The 21,448-nt window shown below is 38.7% G+C and overlaps 11 protein-coding genes across 11 annotated transcripts; 5 read left to right on the top strand and 6 right to left on the bottom strand.

The window, feature by feature from the left end:
- Positions 1-219: 219 nt before the first annotated feature.
- LOC138361358 (uncharacterized) lies at positions 220-1,173 on the top strand. The gene has a single exon (XM_069320726.1). The coding sequence runs from the start codon at positions 220-222 to the stop codon at positions 1,171-1,173; it is 954 nt and encodes a 317-aa protein (XP_069176827.1).
- A 642-nt stretch (positions 1,174-1,815) lies between these two features.
- LOC138361357 (uncharacterized) lies at positions 1,816-3,860 on the top strand. The gene is made up of 2 exons (XM_069320725.1): positions 1,816-1,834; positions 1,936-3,860. The coding sequence occupies exons 1-2, from the start codon at positions 1,816-1,818 to the stop codon at positions 3,858-3,860; spliced, it is 1,944 nt and encodes a 647-aa protein (XP_069176826.1).
- Positions 3,861-4,468: 608 nt separating this feature from the next.
- LOC123771187 (uncharacterized) lies at positions 4,469-5,422 on the top strand. The gene has a single exon (XM_045763638.2). It carries the CDS (start codon positions 4,469-4,471, stop codon positions 5,420-5,422), a length of 954 nt encoding a protein of 317 aa, XP_045619594.2.
- A 586-nt stretch (positions 5,423-6,008) lies between these two features.
- On the bottom strand, positions 6,009-6,962 carry LOC138361356 (uncharacterized). Its single transcript, XM_069320724.1, has one exon. It carries the CDS (start codon positions 6,960-6,962, stop codon positions 6,009-6,011), a length of 954 nt encoding a protein of 317 aa, XP_069176825.1.
- Positions 6,963-7,780: 818 nt separating this feature from the next.
- Positions 7,781-8,755, bottom strand: LOC138361355 (uncharacterized). Its single transcript, XM_069320723.1, has one exon. It carries the CDS (start codon positions 8,753-8,755, stop codon positions 7,781-7,783), a length of 975 nt encoding a protein of 324 aa, XP_069176824.1.
- Positions 8,756-9,051: 296 nt separating this feature from the next.
- LOC138361354 (uncharacterized) lies at positions 9,052-10,005 on the top strand. Its single transcript, XM_069320722.1, has one exon. The coding sequence runs from the start codon at positions 9,052-9,054 to the stop codon at positions 10,003-10,005; it is 954 nt and encodes a 317-aa protein (XP_069176823.1).
- Positions 10,006-10,591: 586 nt separating this feature from the next.
- On the bottom strand, positions 10,592-11,545 carry LOC138361353 (uncharacterized). Its single transcript, XM_069320720.1, has one exon. The coding sequence runs from the start codon at positions 11,543-11,545 to the stop codon at positions 10,592-10,594; it is 954 nt and encodes a 317-aa protein (XP_069176821.1).
- Positions 11,546-12,328: 783 nt separating this feature from the next.
- Positions 12,329-13,303, bottom strand: LOC138361352 (uncharacterized). Its single transcript, XM_069320719.1, has one exon. It carries the CDS (start codon positions 13,301-13,303, stop codon positions 12,329-12,331), a length of 975 nt encoding a protein of 324 aa, XP_069176820.1.
- Positions 13,304-13,607: 304 nt separating this feature from the next.
- Positions 13,608-14,561, top strand: LOC138361351 (uncharacterized). The gene has a single exon (XM_069320718.1). It carries the CDS (start codon positions 13,608-13,610, stop codon positions 14,559-14,561), a length of 954 nt encoding a protein of 317 aa, XP_069176819.1.
- Positions 14,562-15,147: 586 nt separating this feature from the next.
- LOC138361350 (uncharacterized) lies at positions 15,148-16,101 on the bottom strand. Its single transcript, XM_069320717.1, has one exon. The coding sequence runs from the start codon at positions 16,099-16,101 to the stop codon at positions 15,148-15,150; it is 954 nt and encodes a 317-aa protein (XP_069176818.1).
- Positions 16,102-20,279: 4,178 nt separating this feature from the next.
- On the bottom strand, positions 20,280-21,233 carry LOC138361349 (uncharacterized). Its single transcript, XM_069320716.1, has one exon. It carries the CDS (start codon positions 21,231-21,233, stop codon positions 20,280-20,282), a length of 954 nt encoding a protein of 317 aa, XP_069176817.1.
- Positions 21,234-21,448: the final 215 nt, after the last annotated feature.

Raw genomic sequence — 21,448 nt, 5'->3', positions numbered from 1 at the left:
ATATATATAAAACTAAATATATACAAATATATATAAATATATATATATATATATATATATATATATATATATATATATATATATATATATATATATATATATATATATATATATATATATATATATATATATATATATATATCATTTCATTACAGAACACCACCACCAACACCCAAGCGTAAAAGAGAGGAAGATGAACCGCGAAGGAGAGTAAGACGAATGGCAGACGATGAACATATGGAAGAAGGTGAACACGGCGAAGGAGGAGGAGGAGGAGAAGGAAATCCACATAAGGCAATCCAATTCAAAACAGAAACATTAACATTTGAAATGCACGGGAGAAGATATATTGAAATAGAAACACTGTCAGACAGCAAAAGTTGTTACTTTCAACCACTAGACATACTGGAATTCTATACACATGGACTAGACCAAACAGGTGAGGCGATTGCCAAAAAAAGATGGGCAGCACTATGGTCTACTGCCTTCGGATACGGAATGAAAATCAATGAAGCAGGATTCTTACTTCACTCTATGATACCACTTCAAGACATCCTCAAAAACGAAGCAGGAACACCAATAGAACAAACAACACCAAATATTCAAACATTTATGGAAATTTTCAAAGACACAAATTACAGCTATGGAAAAGTGACATTCCCATCTACAACAACATTAGCAAAATGGCTGGAAAACGCACAGCAAGCAACACTAGACCAGTCAGCAGTAAACCCAGAATGGTTAATCGCAACAATGGGACACTACGACACTATGAGACCAGGAGATAGAAAAGCATTTACAATACATCCTGATAATGCTTCATGGTACAAAATAGCAAATGCAAGTGGAGTGGAATCAAACAAATGGAACTACTTACCACTCTGGGGAGGAGCACGAGCATGGACACGACCATCATCGGGCGTACTTCGCTACAATCCAATGCGAGCAGACCAAACACATGGGATCTTCATGCGCATGACACCTGTAAAGGATACTAATGGAGCCTTAATAAAATTTAGAGCTAGGATTACTATGGAACATTTCATTAATATAACTATAAGACTACCGCCTGACGGCATGGAGACAGGACCATCGTCCGTATATAATCAACACCTCCAAGCCCTCATGGCCCAAAATAATGTAACTGAGTATATTGTTAACCACCCATTCTAAACAAAAAATACAAAATGTACAAAATGTAAAAAAAATACCGAAAATAAAAAAACAACCCAACAAAGTTTATAATTATCCACACATACGAGGAGTACTATGAATTGTCAATGTGAAGGGGTGAAGTAAATCCTCCTACCTCACATAGCCAAAATACAGCCCTTCACTCAGTCATCGGCATTGGGGCCTTCGGCCCCTTGTCCACCCTCGGACCCCCGAAGGGGGATTTTCAGGTCCTCTGATTGGCCAAAAGGGTGACGTGGCCTCACGTGATTGGTTGTTGGGGAATGCGAAGCGCTTCGCATTCCCCAACAACCAATCACGTGAGGCCACGTCACCCTTTTGGCCAATCAGAGGACCTGAAAATCCCCCTTCGGGGGTCCGAGGGTGGACCCTCGGATAGAACTAATAGGCTCGTGGGGTCCTCCCTCTTATATACCCCACGCGAACGCTTCGCATTCCCCAACAACCAATCACGTGAGGCCACGTCACCCTTTTGGCCAATCAGAGGACCTGAAAATCCCCCTTCGGGGGTCCGAGGCGCTTCGCGTTGGGTATATAAGAGGGAGGACCCCACGAGCCTATTAGTTCTATACGAGGGTGGACAAGAGCAAGGCACTGTAGAAGGAGTGAAGACCTTCTACTATGTCGACATCATCACAAAGTAAGTATATGAAGATATTTACATTTGTTAATGTGAAGGGTGAAGTAAAACCTCCTACCTCACATAGCCAAATATACTAACCTTCATCTCTTTCTTTACAGAACACGAATGGGACCTATCTCCTGACGAATACCTACAACTCGGAGGACAATACTTCTGCTACAGGCATTCTAAAGTGTGGTGTAAACAGTGCAAAGTGCCAATTGATTTTTGTAGTGCAGATAAATACAGAGAGGAAAATATACAATCGTGTGCTGACTGTAAACTAGACGAGTGGCTATCAGATCTCTTTGAACTACAGAAATACGCAGACCAAAATGACACCAGAACTACCGAAAACAGAGAAAGGATTCTACATCTATCCAAGATCATACCTGATAGTGGGGATAAGCAGCAGCAAGAGAATTCAGGAAGCGATAGAGAATTGGTACCAGAAACTCCCAATAGAACACGAGTTTCTGAAACAGTGGACACCTCAGATTCTCCTGTACGAAATCCAGAGTGGACACAACATTCTCTTGGAGCTACAGAATGTGAGCAGCTTGTCGCTCAGGAAAGCATTTCTCGAACTCCTACACCTACTGATGAAAGAAAAACTCTTCTTACCGCGAGAAGGGCTCTTTCTAAATCACCATCCTTCAACACAACCAAACGAAACATTCCTACTCCGGGAGCAGAAAGTATGGACAGCACTCCTCCTAGGCTCGAAGAAGGAAAGGGAGAAACACCATGCAGAAGTAAATCACGATCCAGCAGCATCGAGAAAAGTCATTTATCAAGAATTCTTCAACGTCCAAACAAGAGACGAAATAGAAGAAGCTCTACTTCTCCAAGCCCTAAACGACATCGACACACAAACCCCTATAACTCCGATAGTGACACCTCAATCGAATGGATCGAAGAGACAGATCGACAGCCTAGAAAATCCTCAACCTGGTCCCTCAAAGAGGCCAACAACAGAAAAGGACATACTGCAAACACTAATGGAGGAAATAAACTGGAACTCACAGATGACAGTGGAAGACATAGAAGAAATGCCGCCACCACAGGAGAGGACAAAGAAAACGACAGCACTCCCAACACTCCTAAAAGGACTACCAGCAGACCGGACGAAATGGACGGAAGGAGACTGGAAAAGGATACAAATGATAAACAAATGGAAGAAACATACTACACATTCGTCACAAGAACAAAACCAAAACCAAGAGGAGGAGCAAAACCACCAAGCTTCATCATGGCTGATCACAACGACCATTGGCACATTACCTTCCGATGCACCACAAACAATCTCAGCAGACAACGCAAGGCAATCCTCAATTACCTTGGACTTACCGGCACAGCCAGACTCGAAGCAACATCAAGCACAATACTTGTCCAAATGCTCAAAAAATGGATTCTCTATCTTATCAGATATGGAGTTAACAAACTGCACTATTTTGGTTTTGTGTCTGCCCAAATAAAAAACATAATCAGATACTTCACGCACAACAAAATACCATCAGATGAAATTGACGGACCATGCCCATATATGGAAAAGAAAAGACAAGAAAGGAAACCTAAAACAAACAAAAATAATGAATACGAATTCATCTTGGAAATGATAGAGAAGCATAACGTCATAAGTGTCAATGACCTACTCCATAAACAAACACAAGAAGAGTTTGCTTTAATGTACAAAACATTAGGCACAGGATATAAAGACAAAATCCGTTCCATATTGGCATTTACAATTAAGAAAAAACAACAGGAAAGCAATGCACAACCAGTAATGATTCAACTACAAAAGACAACCAGAGACACATATCAAGACAGAAATGATGCATGGTTAAAATACCTATTCCAAAAGAACAATATAAATATAGTAGAATTCCTCTCCTGGTTCATCATGATAGCAGACAAAAGGTTCAATAAGATTAACACACTGGTAATAGAAGGGCCAACCGGAACAGGCAAAACACTGACGCTCGGAGCACTCCTTAACACATTGAACACAGGAACCATAACAAGAGGAGGTGACAACAACTAATTCCACTTCCAAAACTTATTGAACCGCAACTTTGCACTCTTCGAGGAACCAAGAATAAACCATGCCACAGTGGATGAATACAAACTACTGTTAGAAGGTTCCACATTTGAGATTAATGTCAAAAACAGTGACATGGAACCATTGAAAAGGATACCAATATTCATTTCCAATAATAAACCAATAGACTATTGGGTAGCACCAGCAGATGGCGCAGCATTGCAATCAAGAACAAAAACATTCCAATTCAACATAGAGATAAAAGGAATGAGCGACAGAATGCCAGCTCATAACAGCTTAGACCCGCCACCAGGACGGATCACCACAGCAGACTTCTTGTACTTATACTACAGGAACAAACAGAAAATAAATGAGTTCATTACCGTAAGTATTAATTATATTACAATTTTATATTTTATACTTATATAATATATATAAAACTAAATACATACAAATATATATAAATATATATATATATATATATATATATATATATATATATATATATATATATATATATATATATATATATATCATTTCATTACAGAACACCACCACCAACAACCAAGCGTAAAAGAGAGGAAGATGAACCGCGAAGGAGAGTAAGACGAATGGCAGACGATGAACATATGGAAGAAGGTGAACACGGCGAAGGAGGAGGAGGAGGAGAAGGAAATCCACATAAGGCAATCCAATTCAAAACAGAAACATTAACATTTGAAATGCACGGGAGAAGATATATTGAAATAGAAACACTGTCAGACAGCAAAAGTTGTTACTTTCAACCACTAGACATACTGGAATTCTATACACATGGACTAGACCAAACAGGTGAGGCGATTGCCAAAAACAGATGGGCAACACTAAGGTCTACTGCCTTCGGATACGGAATGAAAATCAATGAAGCAGGATTCTTACTTCACTCTATGATACCACTTCAAGACATCCTCAAAAACGAAGCAGGAACACCAATAGAACAAACAACACCAAATATTCAAACATTTATGGAAATTTTCAAAGACACAAATTACAGCTATGGAAAAGTGACATTCCCATCTACAACAACATTAGCAAAATGGCTGGAAAACCCACAGCAAGCAACACTGGACCAGTCAGCTGTAAACCCAGAATGGTTAATCGCAACAATGGGACACTACGACACTATGAGACCAGGAGATAGAAAAGCATTTACAATACATCCTGATAATGCTTCATGGTACAAAATAGCAAATGCAAGTGGAGTGGAATCAAACAAATGGAACTACTTACCACTCAGGGGAGGAGCACGAGCATGGACACGACCATCATCGGGCGTACTTCGCTACAATCCAATGCGAGCAGACCAAACACATGGGATCTTCATGCGCATGACACCTGTAAAGGATACTAATGGAGCCTTAATAAAATTTAGAGCTAGGATTACTATGGAACATTTCATTAATATAACTATAAGACTACCGCCTGACGGCATGGAGACAGGACCATCGTCCGTATATAATCAACACCTCCAAGCCCTCATGGCCCAAAATAATGTAACTGAGTATATTGTTAACCACCCATTCTAAACAAAAAATACAAAATGTACAAAATGTAAAAAAAATACCGAAAATAAAAAAACAACCCAACAAAGTTTATAATTATCCACACATACGAGGAGTACTATGAATTGTCAATGTGAAGGGGTGAAGTAAATCCTCCTACCTCACATAGCCAAAATACAGCCCTTCACTCAGTCATCGGCATTGGGGCCTTCGGCCCCTTGTCCACCCTCGGACCCCCGAAGGGGGATTTTCAGGTCCTCTGATTGGCCAAAAGGGTGACGTGGCCTCACGTGATTGGTTGTTGGGGAATGCGAAGCGCTTCGCATTCCCCAACAACCAATCACGTGAGGCCACGTCACCCTTTTGGCCAATCAGAGGACCTGAAAATCCCCCTTCGGGGGTCCGAGGGTGGACAAGGGGCCGAAGGCCCCAATGCCGATGACTGAGTGAAGGGCTGTATTTTGGCTATGTGAGGTAGGAGGATTTACTTCACCCCTTCTCATTGACAATTCATAGTACTCCTCGTATGTGTGGATAATTATAAACTTTGTTGGGTTGTTTTTTTATTTTCGGTATTTTTTTTACATTTTGTACATTTTGTATTTTTTGTTTAGAATGGGTGGTTAACAATATACTCAGTTACATTATTTTGGGCCATGAGGGCTTGGAGGTGTTGATTATATACGGACGATGGTCCTGTCTCCATGCCGTCAGGCGGTAGTCTTATAGTTATATTAATGAAATGTTCCATAGTAATCCTAGCTCTAAATTTTATTAAGGCTCCATTAGTATCCTTTACAGGTGTCATGCGCATGAAGATCCCATGTGTTTGGTCTGCTCGCATTGGATTGTAGCGAAGTACGCCCGATGATGGTCGTGTCCATGCTCGTGCTCCTCCCCAGAGTGGTAAGTAGTTCCATTTGTTTGATTCCACTCCACTTGCATTTGCTATTTTGTACCATGTAGCATTATCAGGATGTATTGTAAATGCTTTTCTATCTCCTGGTCTCATAGTGTCGTAGTGTCCCATTGTTGCGATTAACCATTCTGGGTTTACAGCTGACTGGTCCAGTGTTGCTTGCTGTGGGTTTTCCAGCCATTTTGCTAATGTTGTTGTAGATGGGAATGTCACTTTTCCATAGCTGTAATTTGTGTCTTTGAAAATTTCCATAAATGTTTCAATATTTGGTGTTGTTTGTTCTATTGGTGTTCCTGCTTCGTTTTTGAGGATGTCTTGAAGTGGTATCATAGAGTGAAGTAAGAATCCTGCTTCATTGATTTTCATTCCGTATCCGAAGGCAGTAGACCTTAGTGTTGCCCATCTTTTTTTGGCAATCGCCTCACCTGTTTGGTCTAGTCCATGTGTATAGAATTCCAGTATGTCTAGTGGTTGAAAGTAACAACTTTTGCTGTCTGACAGTGTTTCTATTTCAATATATCTTCTCCCGTGCATTTCAAATGTTAATGTTTCTGTTTTGAATTGGATTGCCTTATGTGGATTTCCTTCTCCTCCTCCTCCTCCTTCGCCGTGTTCACCTTCTTCCATATGTTCATCGTCTGCCATTCGTCTTACTCTCCTTCGCGGATCACCACAGCAGACTTCTTGTACTTATACTACAGGAACAAACACAAAATAAATGAGTTCATTACCGTAAGTATTAATTATATTACAATTTTATATTTTATACTTATATAATATATATAAAACTAAATATATACAAATATATATAAATATATATATATATATATATATATATATATATATATATATATATATATATATATATATATATATATATATATATATATATATATATATATATATATATATATATATATATATATATATATATATATATATCATTTCATTACAGAACACCACCACCAACACCCAAGCGTAAAAGAGAGGAAGATGAACCGCGAAGGAGAGTAAGACGAATGGCAGACGATGAACATATGGAAGAAGGTGAACACGGCGAAGGAGGAGGAGGAGAAGGAAATCCACATAAGGCAATCCAATTCAAAACAGAAACATTAACATTTGAAATGCACGGGAGAAGATATATTGAAATAGAAACACTGTCACACAGCAAAAGTTGTTACTTTCAACCACTAGACATACTGGAATTCTATACACATGGACTAGACCAAACAGGTGAGGCGATTTCGGCCCCAATGCCGATGACTGAGTGAAGGGCTGTATTTTGGCTATGTGAGGTAGGAGGATTTACTTCACCCCTTCACATTGACAATTCATAGTACTCCTCGTATGTGTGGATAATTATAAACTTTGTTGGGTTGTTTTTTTATTTTCGGTATTTTTTTTACATTTTGTACATTTTGTATTTTTTGTTTAGAATGGGTGGTTAACAATATACTCAGTTACATTATTTTGGGCCATGAGGGCTTGGAGGTGTAAACAATATACTCAGTTACATTATTTTGGGCCATGAGGGCTTGGAGGTGTTGATTATATACGGACGATGGTCCTGTCTCCATGCCGTCAGGCGGTAGTCTTATAGTTATATTAATGAAATGCTCCATAGTAATCCTAGCTCTAAATTTTATTAAGGCTCCATTAGTATCCTTTACAGGTGTCATGCGCATAAAGATCCCATGTGTTTGGTCTGCTCGCATTGGATTGTAGCGAAGTACGCCCGATGATGGTCGTGTCCATGCTCGTGCTCCTCCCCAGAGTGGTAAGTAGTTCCATTTGTTTGATTCCACTCCACTTGCATTTGCTATTTTGTACCATGAAGCATTATCAGGATGTATTGTAAATGCTTTTCTATCTCCTGGTCTTATAGTGTCGTAGTGTCCCATTGTTGCGATTAACCATTCTGGGTTTACAGCTGACTGGTCCAGTGTTGCTTGCTGTGGGTTTTCCAGCCATTTTGCTAATGTTGTTGTAGATGGGAATGTCACTTTTCCATAGCTGTAATTTGTGTCTTTGAAAATTTCCATAAATGTTTGAATATTTGGTGTTGTTTGTTCTATGGGTGTTCCTGCTTCGTTTTTGAGGATGTCTTGAAGTGGTATCATAGAGTGAAGTAAGAATCCTGCTTCATTGATTTTCATTCCGTATCCGAAGGCAGTAGACCTTAGTGTTGCCCATCTTTTTTTGGCAATCGCCTCACCTGTTTGGTCTAGTCCATATGTATAGAATTCCAGTATGTCTAGTGGTTGAAAGTAACAACTTTTGTTGTCTGACAGTGTTTCTATTTCAATATATCTTCTCCCGTGCATTTCAAATGTTAATGTTTCTGTTTTGAATTGGATTGCCTTATGTGGATTTCCTTCTCCTCCTCCTCCTCCTTCGCCGTGTTCACCTTCTTCCATATGTTCATCGTCTGCCATTCGTCTTACTCTCCTTCGCGGTTCATCTTCCTCTCTTTTACGCTTGGGTGTTGGTGGTGGTGTTCTGTAATGAAATGATATATATATATATATATATATATATATATATATATATATATATATATATATTTATATATATTTGTATATATTTAGTTTTATATATATTATATAAGTATAAAATATAAAATTGTAATATAATTAATACTTACAGTAATGAACTCATTTATTTTCTGTTTGTTCCTGTAGTATAAGTACAAGAAGTGTGCTGTGGTGATACGCGAAGGAGAGTAAGACGAATGGCAGACGATGAACATATGGAAGAAGGTGAACACGGCGAAGGAGGAGGAGGAGGAGAAGGAAATCCACATAAGGCAATCCAATTCAAAACAGAAACATTAACATTTGAAATGCACGGGAGAAGATATATTGAAATAGAAACACTGTCAGACAGCAAAAGTTGTTACTTTCAACCACTAGACATACTGGAATTCTATACACATGGACTAGACCAAACAGGTGAGGCGATTGCCAAAAAAAGATGGGCAACACTAAGGTCTACTGCCTTCGGATACGGAATGAAAATCAATGAAGCAGGATTCTTACTTCACTCTATGATACCACTTCAAGACATCCTCAAAAACGAAGCAGGAACACCAATAGAACAAACAACACCAAATATTCAAACATTTACGGAAATTTTCAAAGACACAAATTACAGCTATGGAAAAGTGACATTCCCATCTACAACAACATTAGCAAAATGGCTGGAAAACCCACAGCAAGCAAAACTGGACCAGTCAGCTGTAAACCCAGAATGGTTAATCGCAACAATGGGACACTACGACACTATGAGACCAGGAGATAGAAAAGCATTTACAATACATCCTGATAATGCTTCATGGTACAAAATAGCAAATGCAAGTGGAGTGGAATCAAACAAATGTAACTACTTACCACTCTGGGGAGGAGCACGAGCATGGACACGACCATCATCGGGCGTACTTCGCTACAATCCAATGCGAGCAGACCAAACACATGGGATCTTCATGCGCATGACACCTGTAAAGGATACTAATGGAGCCTTAATAAAATTTAGAGCTAGGATTACTATGGAACATTTCATTAATATAACTATAAGACTACCGCCTGACGGCATGGAGACAGGACCATCGTCCGTATATAATCAACACCTCCAAGCCCTCATGGCCCAAAATAATGTAACTGAGTATATTGTTAACCACCCATTCTAAACAAAAAATACAAAATGTACAAAATGTAAAAAAAATACCGAAAATAAAAAAACAACCCAACAAAGTTTATAATTATCCACACATACGAGGAGTACTATGAATTATCAATGTGAAGGGGTGAAGTAAATCCTCCTACCTCACATAGCCAAAATACAGCCCTTCACTCAGTCATCGGCATTGGGGCCTTCGGCCCCTTGTCCACCCTCGGACCCCCGAAGGGGGATTTTCAGGTCCTCTGATTGGCCAAAAGGGTGACGTGGCCTCACGTGATTGGTTGTTGGGGAATGCGAAGCGCTTCGCATTCCCCAACAACCAATCACGTGAGGCCACGTCACCCTTTTGGCCAATCAGAGGACCTGAAAATCCCCCTTCGGGGGTCCGAGGGTGGACAAGGGGCCGAAGGCCCCAATGCCGATGACTGAGTGAAGGGCTGTATTTTGGCTATGTGAGGTAGGAGGATTTACTTCACCCCTTCACATTGACAATTCATAGTACTCCTCGTATGTGTGGATAATTATAAACTTTGTTGGGTTGTTTTTTTATTTTCGGTATTTTTTTTACATTTTGTACATTTTGTATTTTTTGTTTAGAATGGGTGGTTAACAATATACTCAGTTACATTATTTTGGGCCATGAGGGCTTGGAGGTGTTGATTATATACGGGCGATGGTCCTGTCTCCATGCCGTCAGGCGGTAGTCTTATAGTTATATTAATGAAATGTTCCATAGTAATCCTAGCTCTAAATTTTATTAAGGCTCCATTAGTATCCTTTACAGGTGTCATGCGCATGAAGATCCCATGTGTTTGGTCTGCTCGCATTGGATTGTAGCGAAGTACGCCCGATGATGGTCGTGTCCATGCTCGTGCTCCTCCCCAGAGTGGTAAGTAGTTCCATTTGTTTGATTCCACTCCACTTGCATTTGCTATTTTGTACCATGAAGCATTATCAGGATGTATTGTAAATGCTTTTCTATCTCCTGGTCTCATAGTGTCGTAGTGTCCCATTGTTGCGATTAACCATTCTGGGTTTACAGCTGACTGGTCCAGTGTTGCTTGCTGTGGGTTTTCCAGCCATTTTGCTAATGTTGTTGTAGATGGGAATGTCACTTTTCCATAGCTGTAATTTGTGTCTTTGAAAATTTCCATAAATGTTTGAATATTTGGTGTTGTTTGTTCTATTGGTGTTCCTGCTTCGTTTTTGAGGATGTCTTGAAGTGGTATCATAGAGTGAAGTAAGAATCCTGCTTCATTGATTTTCATTCCGTATCCGAAGGCAGTAGACCTTAGTGTTGCCCATCTTTTTTTGGCAATCGCCTCACCTGTTTGGTCTAGTCCATGTGTATAGAATTCCAGTATGTCTAGGGGTTGAAAGTAACAACTTTTGCTGTCTGACAGTGTTTCTATTTCAATATATCTTCTCCCGTGCATTTCAAATGTTAATGTTTCTGTTTTGAATTGGATTGCCTTATGTGGATTTCCTTCTCCTCCTCCTCCTCCTTCGCCGTGTTCACCTTCTTCCATATGTTCATCGTCTGCCATTCGTCTTACTCTCCTTCGCGGATCACCACAGCAGACTTCTTGTACTTATACTACAGGAACAAACAGAAAATAAATGAGTTCATTACCGTAAGTATTAATTATATTACAATTTTATATTTTATACTTATATAATATATATAAAACTAAATATATACAAATATATATAAATATATATATATATATATATATATATATATATATATATATATATATATATATATATATATATATATATATATACATATATATATATATATATCATTTCATTACAGAACACCACCACCAACACCCAAGCGTAAAAGAGAGGAAGATGAACCGCGAAGGAGAGTAAGACGAATGGCAGACGATGAACATATGGAAGAAGGTGAACACGGCGAAGGAGGAGGAGGAGGAGAAGGAAATCCACATAAGGCAATCCAATTCAAAACAGAAACATTAACATTTGAAATGCACGGGAGAAGATATATTGAAATAGAAACACTGTCACACAGCAAAAGTTGTTACTTTCAACCACTAGACATACTGGAATTCTATACACATGGACTAGACCAAACAGGTGAGGCGATTTCGGCCCCAATGCCGATGACTGAGTGAAGGGCTGTATTTTGGCTATGTGAGGTAGGAGGATTTACTTCACCCCTTCACATTGACAATTCATAGTACTCCTCGTATGTGTGGATAATTATAAACTTTGTTGGGTTGTTTTTTTATTTTCGGTATTTTTTTTACATTTTGTACATTTTGTATTTTTTGTTTAGAATGGGTGGTTAACAATATACTCAGTTACATTATTTTGGGCCATGAGGGCTTGGAGGTGTAAGCAATATACTCAGTTACATTATTTTGGGCCATGAGGGCTTGGAGGTGTTGATTATATACGGACGATGGTCCTGTCTCCATGCCGTCAGGCGGTAGTCTTATAGTTATATTAATGAAATGCTCCATAGTAATCCTAGCTCTAAATTTTATTAAGGCTCCATTAGTATCCTTTACAGGTGTCATGCGCATAAAGATCCCATGTGTTTGGTCTGCTCGCATTGGATTGTAGCGAAGTACGCCCGATGATGGTCGTGTCCATGCTCGTGCTCCTCCCCAGAGTGGTAAGTAGTTCCATTTGTTTGATTCCACTCCACTTGCATTTGCTATTTTGTACCATGAAGCATTATCAGGATGTATTGTAAATGCTTTTCTATCTCCTGGTCTTATAGTGTCGTAGTGTCCCATTGTTGCGATTAACCATTCTGGGTTTACAGCTGACTGGTCCAGTGTTGCTTGCTGTGGGTTTTCCAGCCATTTTGCTAATGTTGTTGTAGATGGGAATGTCACTTTTCCATAGCTGTAATTTGTGTCTTTGAAAATTTCCATAAATGTTTGAATATTTGGTGTTGTTTGTTCTATGGGTGTTCCTGCTTCGTTTTTGAGGATGTCTTGAAGTGGTATCATAGAGTGAAGTAAGAATCCTGCTTCATTGATTTTCATTCCGTATCCGAAGGCAGTAGACCTTAGTGTTGCCCATCTTTTTTTGGCAATCGCCTCACCTGTTTGGTCTAGTCCATATGTATAGAATTCCAGTATGTCTAGTGGTTGAAAGTAACAACTTTTGTTGTCTGACAGTGTTTCTATTTCAATATATCTTCTCCCGTGCATTTCAAATGTTAATGTTTCTGTTTTGAATTGGATTGCCTTATGTGGATTTCCTTCTCCTCCTCCTCCTCCTTCGCCGTGTTCACCTTCTTCCATATGTTCATCGTCTGCCATTCGTCTTACTCTCCTTCGCGGTTCATCTTCCTCTCTTTTACGCTTGGGTGTTGGTGGTGGTGTTCTGTAATGAAATGATATATATATATATATATATATATATATATATATATATATATATATATATATATATATATTTATATATATTTGTATATATTTAGTTTTATATATATTATATAAGTATAAAATATAAAATTGTAATATAATTAATACTTACAGTAATGAACTCATTTATTTTCTGTTTGTTCCTGTAGTATAAGTACAAGAAGTGTGCTGTGGTGATACGCGAAGGAGAGTAAGACGAATGGCAGACGATGAACATATGGAAGAAGGTGAACACGGCGAAGGAGGAGGAGGAGGAGAAGGAAATCCACATAAGGCAATCCAATTCAAAACAGAAACATTAACATTTGAAATGCACGGGAGAAGATATATTGAAATAGAAACACTGTCAGACAGCAAAAGTTGTTACTTTCAACCACTAGACATACTGGAATTCTATACACATGGACTAGACCAAACAGGTGAGGCGATTGCCAAAAAAAGATGGGCAACACTAAGGTCTACTGCCTTCGGATACGGAATGAAAATCAATGAAGCAGGATTCTTACTTCACTCTATGATACCACTTCAAGACATCCTCAAAAACGAAGCAGGAACACCAATAGAACAAACAACACCAAATATTCAAACATTTATGGAAATTTTCAAAGACACAAATTACAGCTATGGAAAAGTGACATTCCCATCTACAACAACATTAGCAAAATGGCTGGAAAACCCACAGCAAGCAAAACTGGACCAGTCAGCTGTAAACCCAGAATGGTTAATCGCAACAATGGGACACTACGACACTATGAGACCAGGAGATAGAAAAGCATTTACAATACATCCTGATAATGCTTCATGGTACAAAATAGCAAATGCAAGTGGAGTGGAATCAAACAAATGTAACTACTTACCACTCTGGGGAGGAGCACGAGCATGGACACGACCATCATCGGGCGTACTTCGCTACAATCCAATGCGAGCAGACCAAACACATGGGATCTTCATGCGCATGACACCTGTAAAGGATACTAATGGAGCCTTAATAAAATTTAGAGCTAGGATTACTATGGAACATTTCATTAATATAACTATAAGACTACCGCCTGACGGCATGGAGACAGGACCATCGTCCGTATATAATCAACACCTCCAAGCCCTCATGGCCCAAAATAATGTAACTGAGTATATTGTTAACCACCCATTCTAAACAAAAAATACAAAATGTACAAAATGTAAAAAAAATACCGAAAATAAAAAAACAACCCAACAAAGTTTATAATTATCCACACATACGAGGAGTACTATGAATTATCAATGTGAAGGGGTGAAGTAAATCCTCCTACCTCACATAGCCAAAATACAGCCCTTCACTCAGTCATCGGCATTGGGGCCTTCGGCCCCTTGTCCACCCTCGGACCCCCGAAGGGGGATTTTCAGGTCCTCTGATTGGCCAAAAGGGTGACGTGGCCTCACGTGATTGGTTGTTGGGGAATGCGAAGCGCTTCGCATTCCCCAACAACCAATCACGTGAGGCCACGTCACCCTTTTGGCCAATCAGAGGACCTGAAAATCCCCCTTCGGGGGTCCGAGGGTGGACAAGGGGCCGAAGGCCCCAATGCCGATGACTGAGTGAAGGGCTGTATTTTGGCTATGTGAGGTAGGAGGATTTACTTCACCCCTTCACATTGACAATTCATAGTACTCCTCGTATGTGTGGATAATTATAAACTTTGTTGGGTTGTTTTTTTATTTTCGGTATTTTTTTTACATTTTGTACATTTTGTATTTTTTGTTTAGAATGGGTGGTTAACAATATACTCAGTTACATTATTTTGGGCCATGAGGGCTTGGAGGTGTTGATTATATACGGGCGATGGTCCTGTCTCCATGCCGTCAGGCGGTAGTCTTATAGTTATATTAATGAAATGTTCCATAGTAATCCTAGCTCTAAATTTTATTAAGGCTCCATTAGTATCCTTTACAGGTGTCATGCGCATGAAGATCCCATGTGTTTGGTCTGCTCGCATTGGATTGTAGCGAAGTACGCCCGATGATGGTCGTGTCCATGCTCGTGCTCCTCCCCAGAGTGGTAAGTAGTTCCATTTGTTTGATTCCACTCCACTTGCATTTGCTATTTTGTACCATGAAGCATTATCAGGATGTATTGTAAATGCTTTTCTATCTCCTGGTCTCATAGTGTCGTAGTGTCCCATTGTTGCGATTAACCATTCTGGGTTTACAGCTGACTGGTCCAGTGTTGCTTGCTGTGGGTTTTCCAGCCATTTTGCTAATGTTGTTGTAGATGGGAATGTCACTTTTCCATAGCTGTAATTTGTGTCTTTGAAAATTTCCATAAATGTTTGAATATTTGGTGTTGTTTGTTCTATTGGTGTTCCTGCTTCGTTTTTGAGGATGTCTTGAAGTGGTATCATAGAGTGAAGTAAGAATCCTGCTTCATTGATTTTCATTCCGTATCCGAAGGCAGTAGACCTTAGTGTTGCCCATCTTATTTTGGCAATCGCCTCACCTGTTTGGTCTAGTCCATGTGTATAGAATTCCAGTATGTCTAGGGGTTGAAAGTAACAACTTTTGCTGTCTGACAGTGTTTCTATTTCAATATATCTTCTCCCGTGCATTTCAAATGTTAATGTTTCTGTTTTGAATTGGATTGCCTTATGTGGATTTCCTTCTCCTCCTCCTCCTCCTTCGCCGTGTTCACCTTCTTCCATATGTTCATCGTCTGCCATTCGTCTTACTCTCCTTCGCGGATCACCACAGCAGACTTCTTGTACTTATACTACAGGAACAAACAGAAAATAAATGAGTTCATTACCGTAAGTATTAATTATATTACAATTTTATATTTTATACTTATATAATATATATAAAACTAAATATATACAAATATATATAAATATATATATATATATATATATATATATATATATATATATATATATATATATATATATATCATTTCATTACAGAACACCACCACCAACACCCAAGCGTAAAAGAGAGGAAGATGAACCGCGAAGGAGAGTAAGACGAATGGCAGACGATGAACATATGGAAGAAGGTGAACACGGCGAAGGAGGAGGAGGAGGAGAAGGAAATCCACATAAGGCAATCCAATTCAAAACAGAAACATTAACATTTGAAATGCACGGGAGAAGATATATTGAAATAGAAACACTGTCAGACAGCAAAAGTTGTTACTTTCAACCACTAGACATACTGGAATTCTATACACATGGACTATACCAAACAGGTGAGGCGATTTCGGCCCCAATGCCGATGACTGAGTGAAGGGCTGTATTTTGGCTATGTGAGGTAGGAGGATTTACTTCACCCCTTCACATTGACAATTCATAGTACTCCTCGTATGTGTGGATAATTATTAACTTTGTTGGGTTGTTTTTTTATTTTCGGTATTTTTTTTACATTTTGTACATTTTGTATTTTTTGTTTAGAATGGGTGGTTAACAATATACTCAGTTACATTATTTTGGGCCAAGAGGGCTTGGAGGTGTAAACAATATACTCAGTTACATTATTTTGGGCCATGAGGGCTTGGAGGTGTTGATTATATACGGACGATGGTCCTGTCTCCATGCCGTCAGGCGGTAGTCTTATAGTTATATTAATGAAATGCTCCATAGTAATCCTAGCTCTAAATTTTATTAAGGCTCCATTAGTATCCTTTACAGGTGTCATGCGCATGAAGATCCCATGTGTTTGGTCTGCTCGCATTGGATTGTAGCGAAGTACGCCCGATGATGGTCGTGTCCATGCTCGTGCTCCTCCCCAGAGTGGTAAGTAGTTCCATTTGTTTGATTCCACTCCACTTGCATTTGCTATTTTGTACTATGAAGCATTATCAGGATGTATTGTAAATGCTTTTCTATCTCCTGGTCTCATAGTGTCGTAGTGTCCCATTGTTGCGATTAACCATTCTGGGTTTACAGCTGACTGGTCCAGTGTTGCTTGCTGTGGGTTTTCCAGCCATTTTGCTAATGTTGTTGTAGATGGGAATGTCACTTTTCCATAGCTGTAATTTGTGTCTTTGAAAATTTCCATAAATGTTTGAATATTTGGTGTTGTTTGTTCTATTGGTGTTCCTGCTTCGTTTTTGAGGATGTCTTGAAGTGGTATCATAGAGTGAAGTAAGAATCCTGCTTCATTGATTTTCATTCCGTATCCGAAGGCAGTAGACCTTAGTGTTGCCCATCTTTTTTTGGCAATCGCCTCACCTGTTTGGTCTAGTCCATGTGTATAGAATTCCAGTATGTCTAGGGGTTGAAAGTAACAACTTTTGCTGTCTGACAGTGTTTCTATTTCAATATATCTTCCGTGCATTTCAAATGTTAATGTTTCTGTTTTGAATTGGATTGCCTTATGTGGATTTCCTTCTCCTCCTCCTCCTCCTTCGCCGTGTTCACCTTCTTCCATATGTTCATCGTCTGCCATTCGTCTTACTCTCCTTCGCGGATCACCACAGCAGACTTCTTGTACTTATACTACAGGAACAAACAGAAAATAAATGAGTTCATTACCGTAAGTATTAATTATATTACAATTTTATATTTTATACTTATATAATATATATAAAACTAAATATATGCAAATATATATAAATATATATATATATATATATATATATATATATATATATATATATATATATATATATATATATATATATATATATATATATATATATATATCATTTCATTACAGAACACCACCACCAACACCCAAGCGTAAAAGAGAGGAAGATGAACTGCGAAGGAGAGTAAGACGAATGGCAGACGATGAACATATGGAAGAAGGTGAACACGGCGAAGGAGGAGGAGGAGGAGAAGGAAATCCACATAAGGCAATCCAATTCAAAACAGAAACATTAACATTTGAAATGCACGGGAGAAGATATATTGAAATAGAAACACTGTCAGACAGCAAAAGTTGTTACTTTCAACCACTAGACATACTGGAATTCTATACACATGGACTAGACCAAACAGGTGAGGCGATTTCGGCCCCAATGCCGATGACTGAGTGAAGGGCTGTATTTTGGCTATGTGAGGTAGGAGGATTTACTTCACCCCTTCACATTGACAATTCATAGTACTCCTCGTATGTGTGGATAATTATAAACTTTGTTGGGTTGTTTTTTTATTTTCGGTATTTTTTTTACATTTTGTACATTTTGTATTTTTTGTTTAGAATGGGTGGTTAACAATATACTCAGTTACATTATTTTGGGCCATGAGGGCTTGGAGGTGTTGATTATATACGGACGATGGTCCTGTCTCCATGCCGTCAGGCGGTAGTCTTATAGTTATATTAATGAAATGCTCCATAGTAATCCTAGCTCTAAATTTTATTAAGGCTCCATTAGTATCCTTTACAGGTGTCATGCGCATGAAGATCCCATGTGTTTGGTCTGCTCGCATTGGATTGTAGCGAAGTACGCCCGATGATGGTCGTGTCCATGCTCGTGCTCCTCCCCAGAGTGGTAAGTAGTTCCATTTGTTTGATTCCACTCCACTTGCATTTGCTATTTTGTACTATGAAGCATTATCAGGATGTATTGTAAATGCTTTTCTATCTCCTGGTCTCATAGTGTCGTAGTGTCCCATTGTTGCGATTAACCATTCTGGGTTTACAGCTGACTGGTCCAGTGTTGCTTGCTGTGGGTTTTCCAGCCATTTTGCTAATGTTGTTGTAGATGGGAATGTCACTTTTCCATAGCTGTAATTTGTGTCTTTGAAAATTTCCATAAATGTTTGAATATTTGGTGTTGTTTGTTCTATTGGTGTTCCTGCTTCGTTTTTGAGGATGTCTTGAAGTGGTATCATAGAGTGAAGTAAGAATCCTGCTTCATTGATTTTCATTCCGTATCCGAAGGCAGTAGACCTTAGTGTTGCCCATCTTTTTTTGGCAATCGCCTCACCTGTTTGGTCTAGTCCATGTGTATAGAATTCCAGTATGTCTAGGGGTTGAAAGTAACAACTTTTGCTGTCTGACAGTGTTTCTATTTCAATATATCTTCCGTGCATTTCAAATGTTAATGTTTCTGTTTTGAATTGGATTGCCTTATGTGGATTTCCTTCTCCTCCTCCTCCTCCTTCGCCGTGTTCACCTTCTTCCATATGTTCATCGTCTGCCATTCGTCTTACTCTCCTTCGCGGATCACCACAGCAGACTTCTTGTACTTATACTACAGGAACAAACAGAAAATAAATGAGTTCATTACCGTAAGTATTAATTATATTACAATTTTATATTTTATACTTATATAATATATATAAAACTAAATATATGCAAATATATATAAATATATATATATATATATATATATATATATATATATATATATATATATATATATATATATATATATATATATATATATATATATATATATCATTTCATTACAGAACACCACCACCAACACCCAAGCGTAAAAGAGAGGAAGATGAACTGCGAAGGAGAGTAAGACGAATGGCAGACGATGAACATATGGAAGAAGGTGAACACGGCGAAGGAGGAGGAGGAGGAGAAGGAAATCCACATAAGGCAATCCAATTCAAAACAGAAACATTAACATTTGAAATGCACGGGAGAAGATATATTGAAATAGAAACACTGTCAGACAGCAAAAGTTGTTACTTTCAACCACTAGACATACTGGAATTCTATACACATGGACTAGACCAAACAGGTGAGGCGATTTCGGCCCCAATGCCGATGACTGAGTGAAGGGCTGTATTTTGGCTATGTGAGGTAGGAGGATTTACTTCACCCCTTCACATTGACAATTCATAGTACTCCTCGTATGTGTGGATAATTATAAACTTTGTTGGGTTGTTTTTTTATTTTCGGTATTTTTTTTACATTTTGTACATTTTGTATTTTTTGTTTAGAATGGGTGGTTAACAATATACTCAGTTACATTATTTTGGGCCATGAGGGCTTGGAGGTGTTGATTATATACGGACGATGGTCCTGTCTCCATGCCGTCAGGCGGTAGTCTTATAGTTATATTAATGAAATGCTCCATAGTAATCCTAGCTCTAAATTTTATTAAGGCTCCATTAGTATCCTTTACAGGTGTCATGCGCATGAAGATCCCATGTGTTTGGTCTGCTCGCATTGGATTGTAGCGAAGTACGCCCGATGATGGTCGTGTCCATGCTCGTGCTCCTCCCCAGAGTGGTAAGTAGTTCCATTTGTTTGATTCCACTCCACTTGCATTTGCTATTTTGTACCATGAAGCATTATCAGGATGTATTGTAAATGCTTTTCTATCTCCTGGTCTCATAGTGTCGTAGTGTCCCATTGTTGCGATTAACCATTCTGGGTTTACAGCTGACTGGTCCAGTTTTGCTTGCTGTGGGTTTTCCAGCCATTTTGCTAATGTTGTTGTAGATGGGAATGTCACTTTTCCATAGCTGTAATTTGTGTCTTTGAAAATTTCCATAAATGTTTGAATATTTGGTGTTGTTTGTTCTATTGGTGTTCCTGCTTCGTTTTTGAGGATGTCTTGAAGTGGTATCATAGAGTGAAGTAAGAATCCTGCTTCATTGATTTTCATTCCGTATCCGAAGGCAGTAGACCTTAGTGTTGCCCATCTTTTTTTGGCAATCGCCTCACCTGTTTGGTCTAGTCCATATGTATAGAATTCCAGTATGTCTAGTGGTTGAAAGTAACAACTTTTGCTGTCTGACAGTGTTTCTATTTCAATATATCTTCTCCCGTGCATTTCAAATGTTAATGTTTCTGTTTTGAATTGGATTGCCTTATGTGGATTTCCTTCTCCTCCTCCTCCTCCTTCGCCGTGTTCACCTTCTTCCATATGTTCATCGTCTGCCATTCGTCTTACTCTCCTTCGCGGTTCATCTTCCTCTCTTTTACGCTTGGGTGTTGGTGGTGGTGTTCTGTAATGAAATGATATATATATATATATATATATATATATATATATATATATATATATATATATATATATATATATATATATATATATATATATATATATATATATATATATATATATATATGTCGTACCTAGTAGCCAGAACGCACTTC

The sequence above is a fragment of the Procambarus clarkii genome, unplaced genomic scaffold, assembly GCF_040958095.1.
Source record: "Procambarus clarkii isolate CNS0578487 unplaced genomic scaffold, FALCON_Pclarkii_2.0 HiC_scaffold_318, whole genome shotgun sequence".
Lineage (NCBI taxonomy): Eukaryota > Metazoa > Arthropoda > Malacostraca > Decapoda > Cambaridae > Procambarus > Procambarus clarkii.
This window is presented reverse-complemented; position numbering and strand designations above follow the sequence as displayed.

Coding starts and splice junctions, on each gene's coding strand:
- LOC138361358 (XM_069320726.1), top strand. CDS start 220: ATGGCAGACGATGAACATATGGAAGAAGGTGAACACGGCGAAGGAGGA.
- LOC138361351 (XM_069320718.1), top strand. CDS start 13,608: ATGGCAGACGATGAACATATGGAAGAAGGTGAACACGGCGAAGGAGGA.
- LOC138361353 (XM_069320720.1), bottom strand. CDS start 11,545: ATGGCAGACGATGAACATATGGAAGAAGGTGAACACGGCGAAGGAGGA.
- LOC138361352 (XM_069320719.1), bottom strand. CDS start 13,303: ATGGCAGACGATGAACATATGGAAGAAGGTGAACACGGCGAAGGAGGA.
- LOC138361350 (XM_069320717.1), bottom strand. CDS start 16,101: ATGGCAGACGATGAACATATGGAAGAAGGTGAACACGGCGAAGGAGGA.
- LOC138361355 (XM_069320723.1), bottom strand. CDS start 8,755: ATGGCAGACGATGAACATATGGAAGAAGGTGAACACGGCGAAGGAGGA.
- LOC138361356 (XM_069320724.1), bottom strand. CDS start 6,962: ATGGCAGACGATGAACATATGGAAGAAGGTGAACACGGCGAAGGAGGA.
- LOC138361349 (XM_069320716.1), bottom strand. CDS start 21,233: ATGGCAGACGATGAACATATGGAAGAAGGTGAACACGGCGAAGGAGGA.
- LOC138361354 (XM_069320722.1), top strand. CDS start 9,052: ATGGCAGACGATGAACATATGGAAGAAGGTGAACACGGCGAAGGAGGA.
- LOC123771187 (XM_045763638.2), top strand. CDS start 4,469: ATGGCAGACGATGAACATATGGAAGAAGGTGAACACGGCGAAGGAGGA.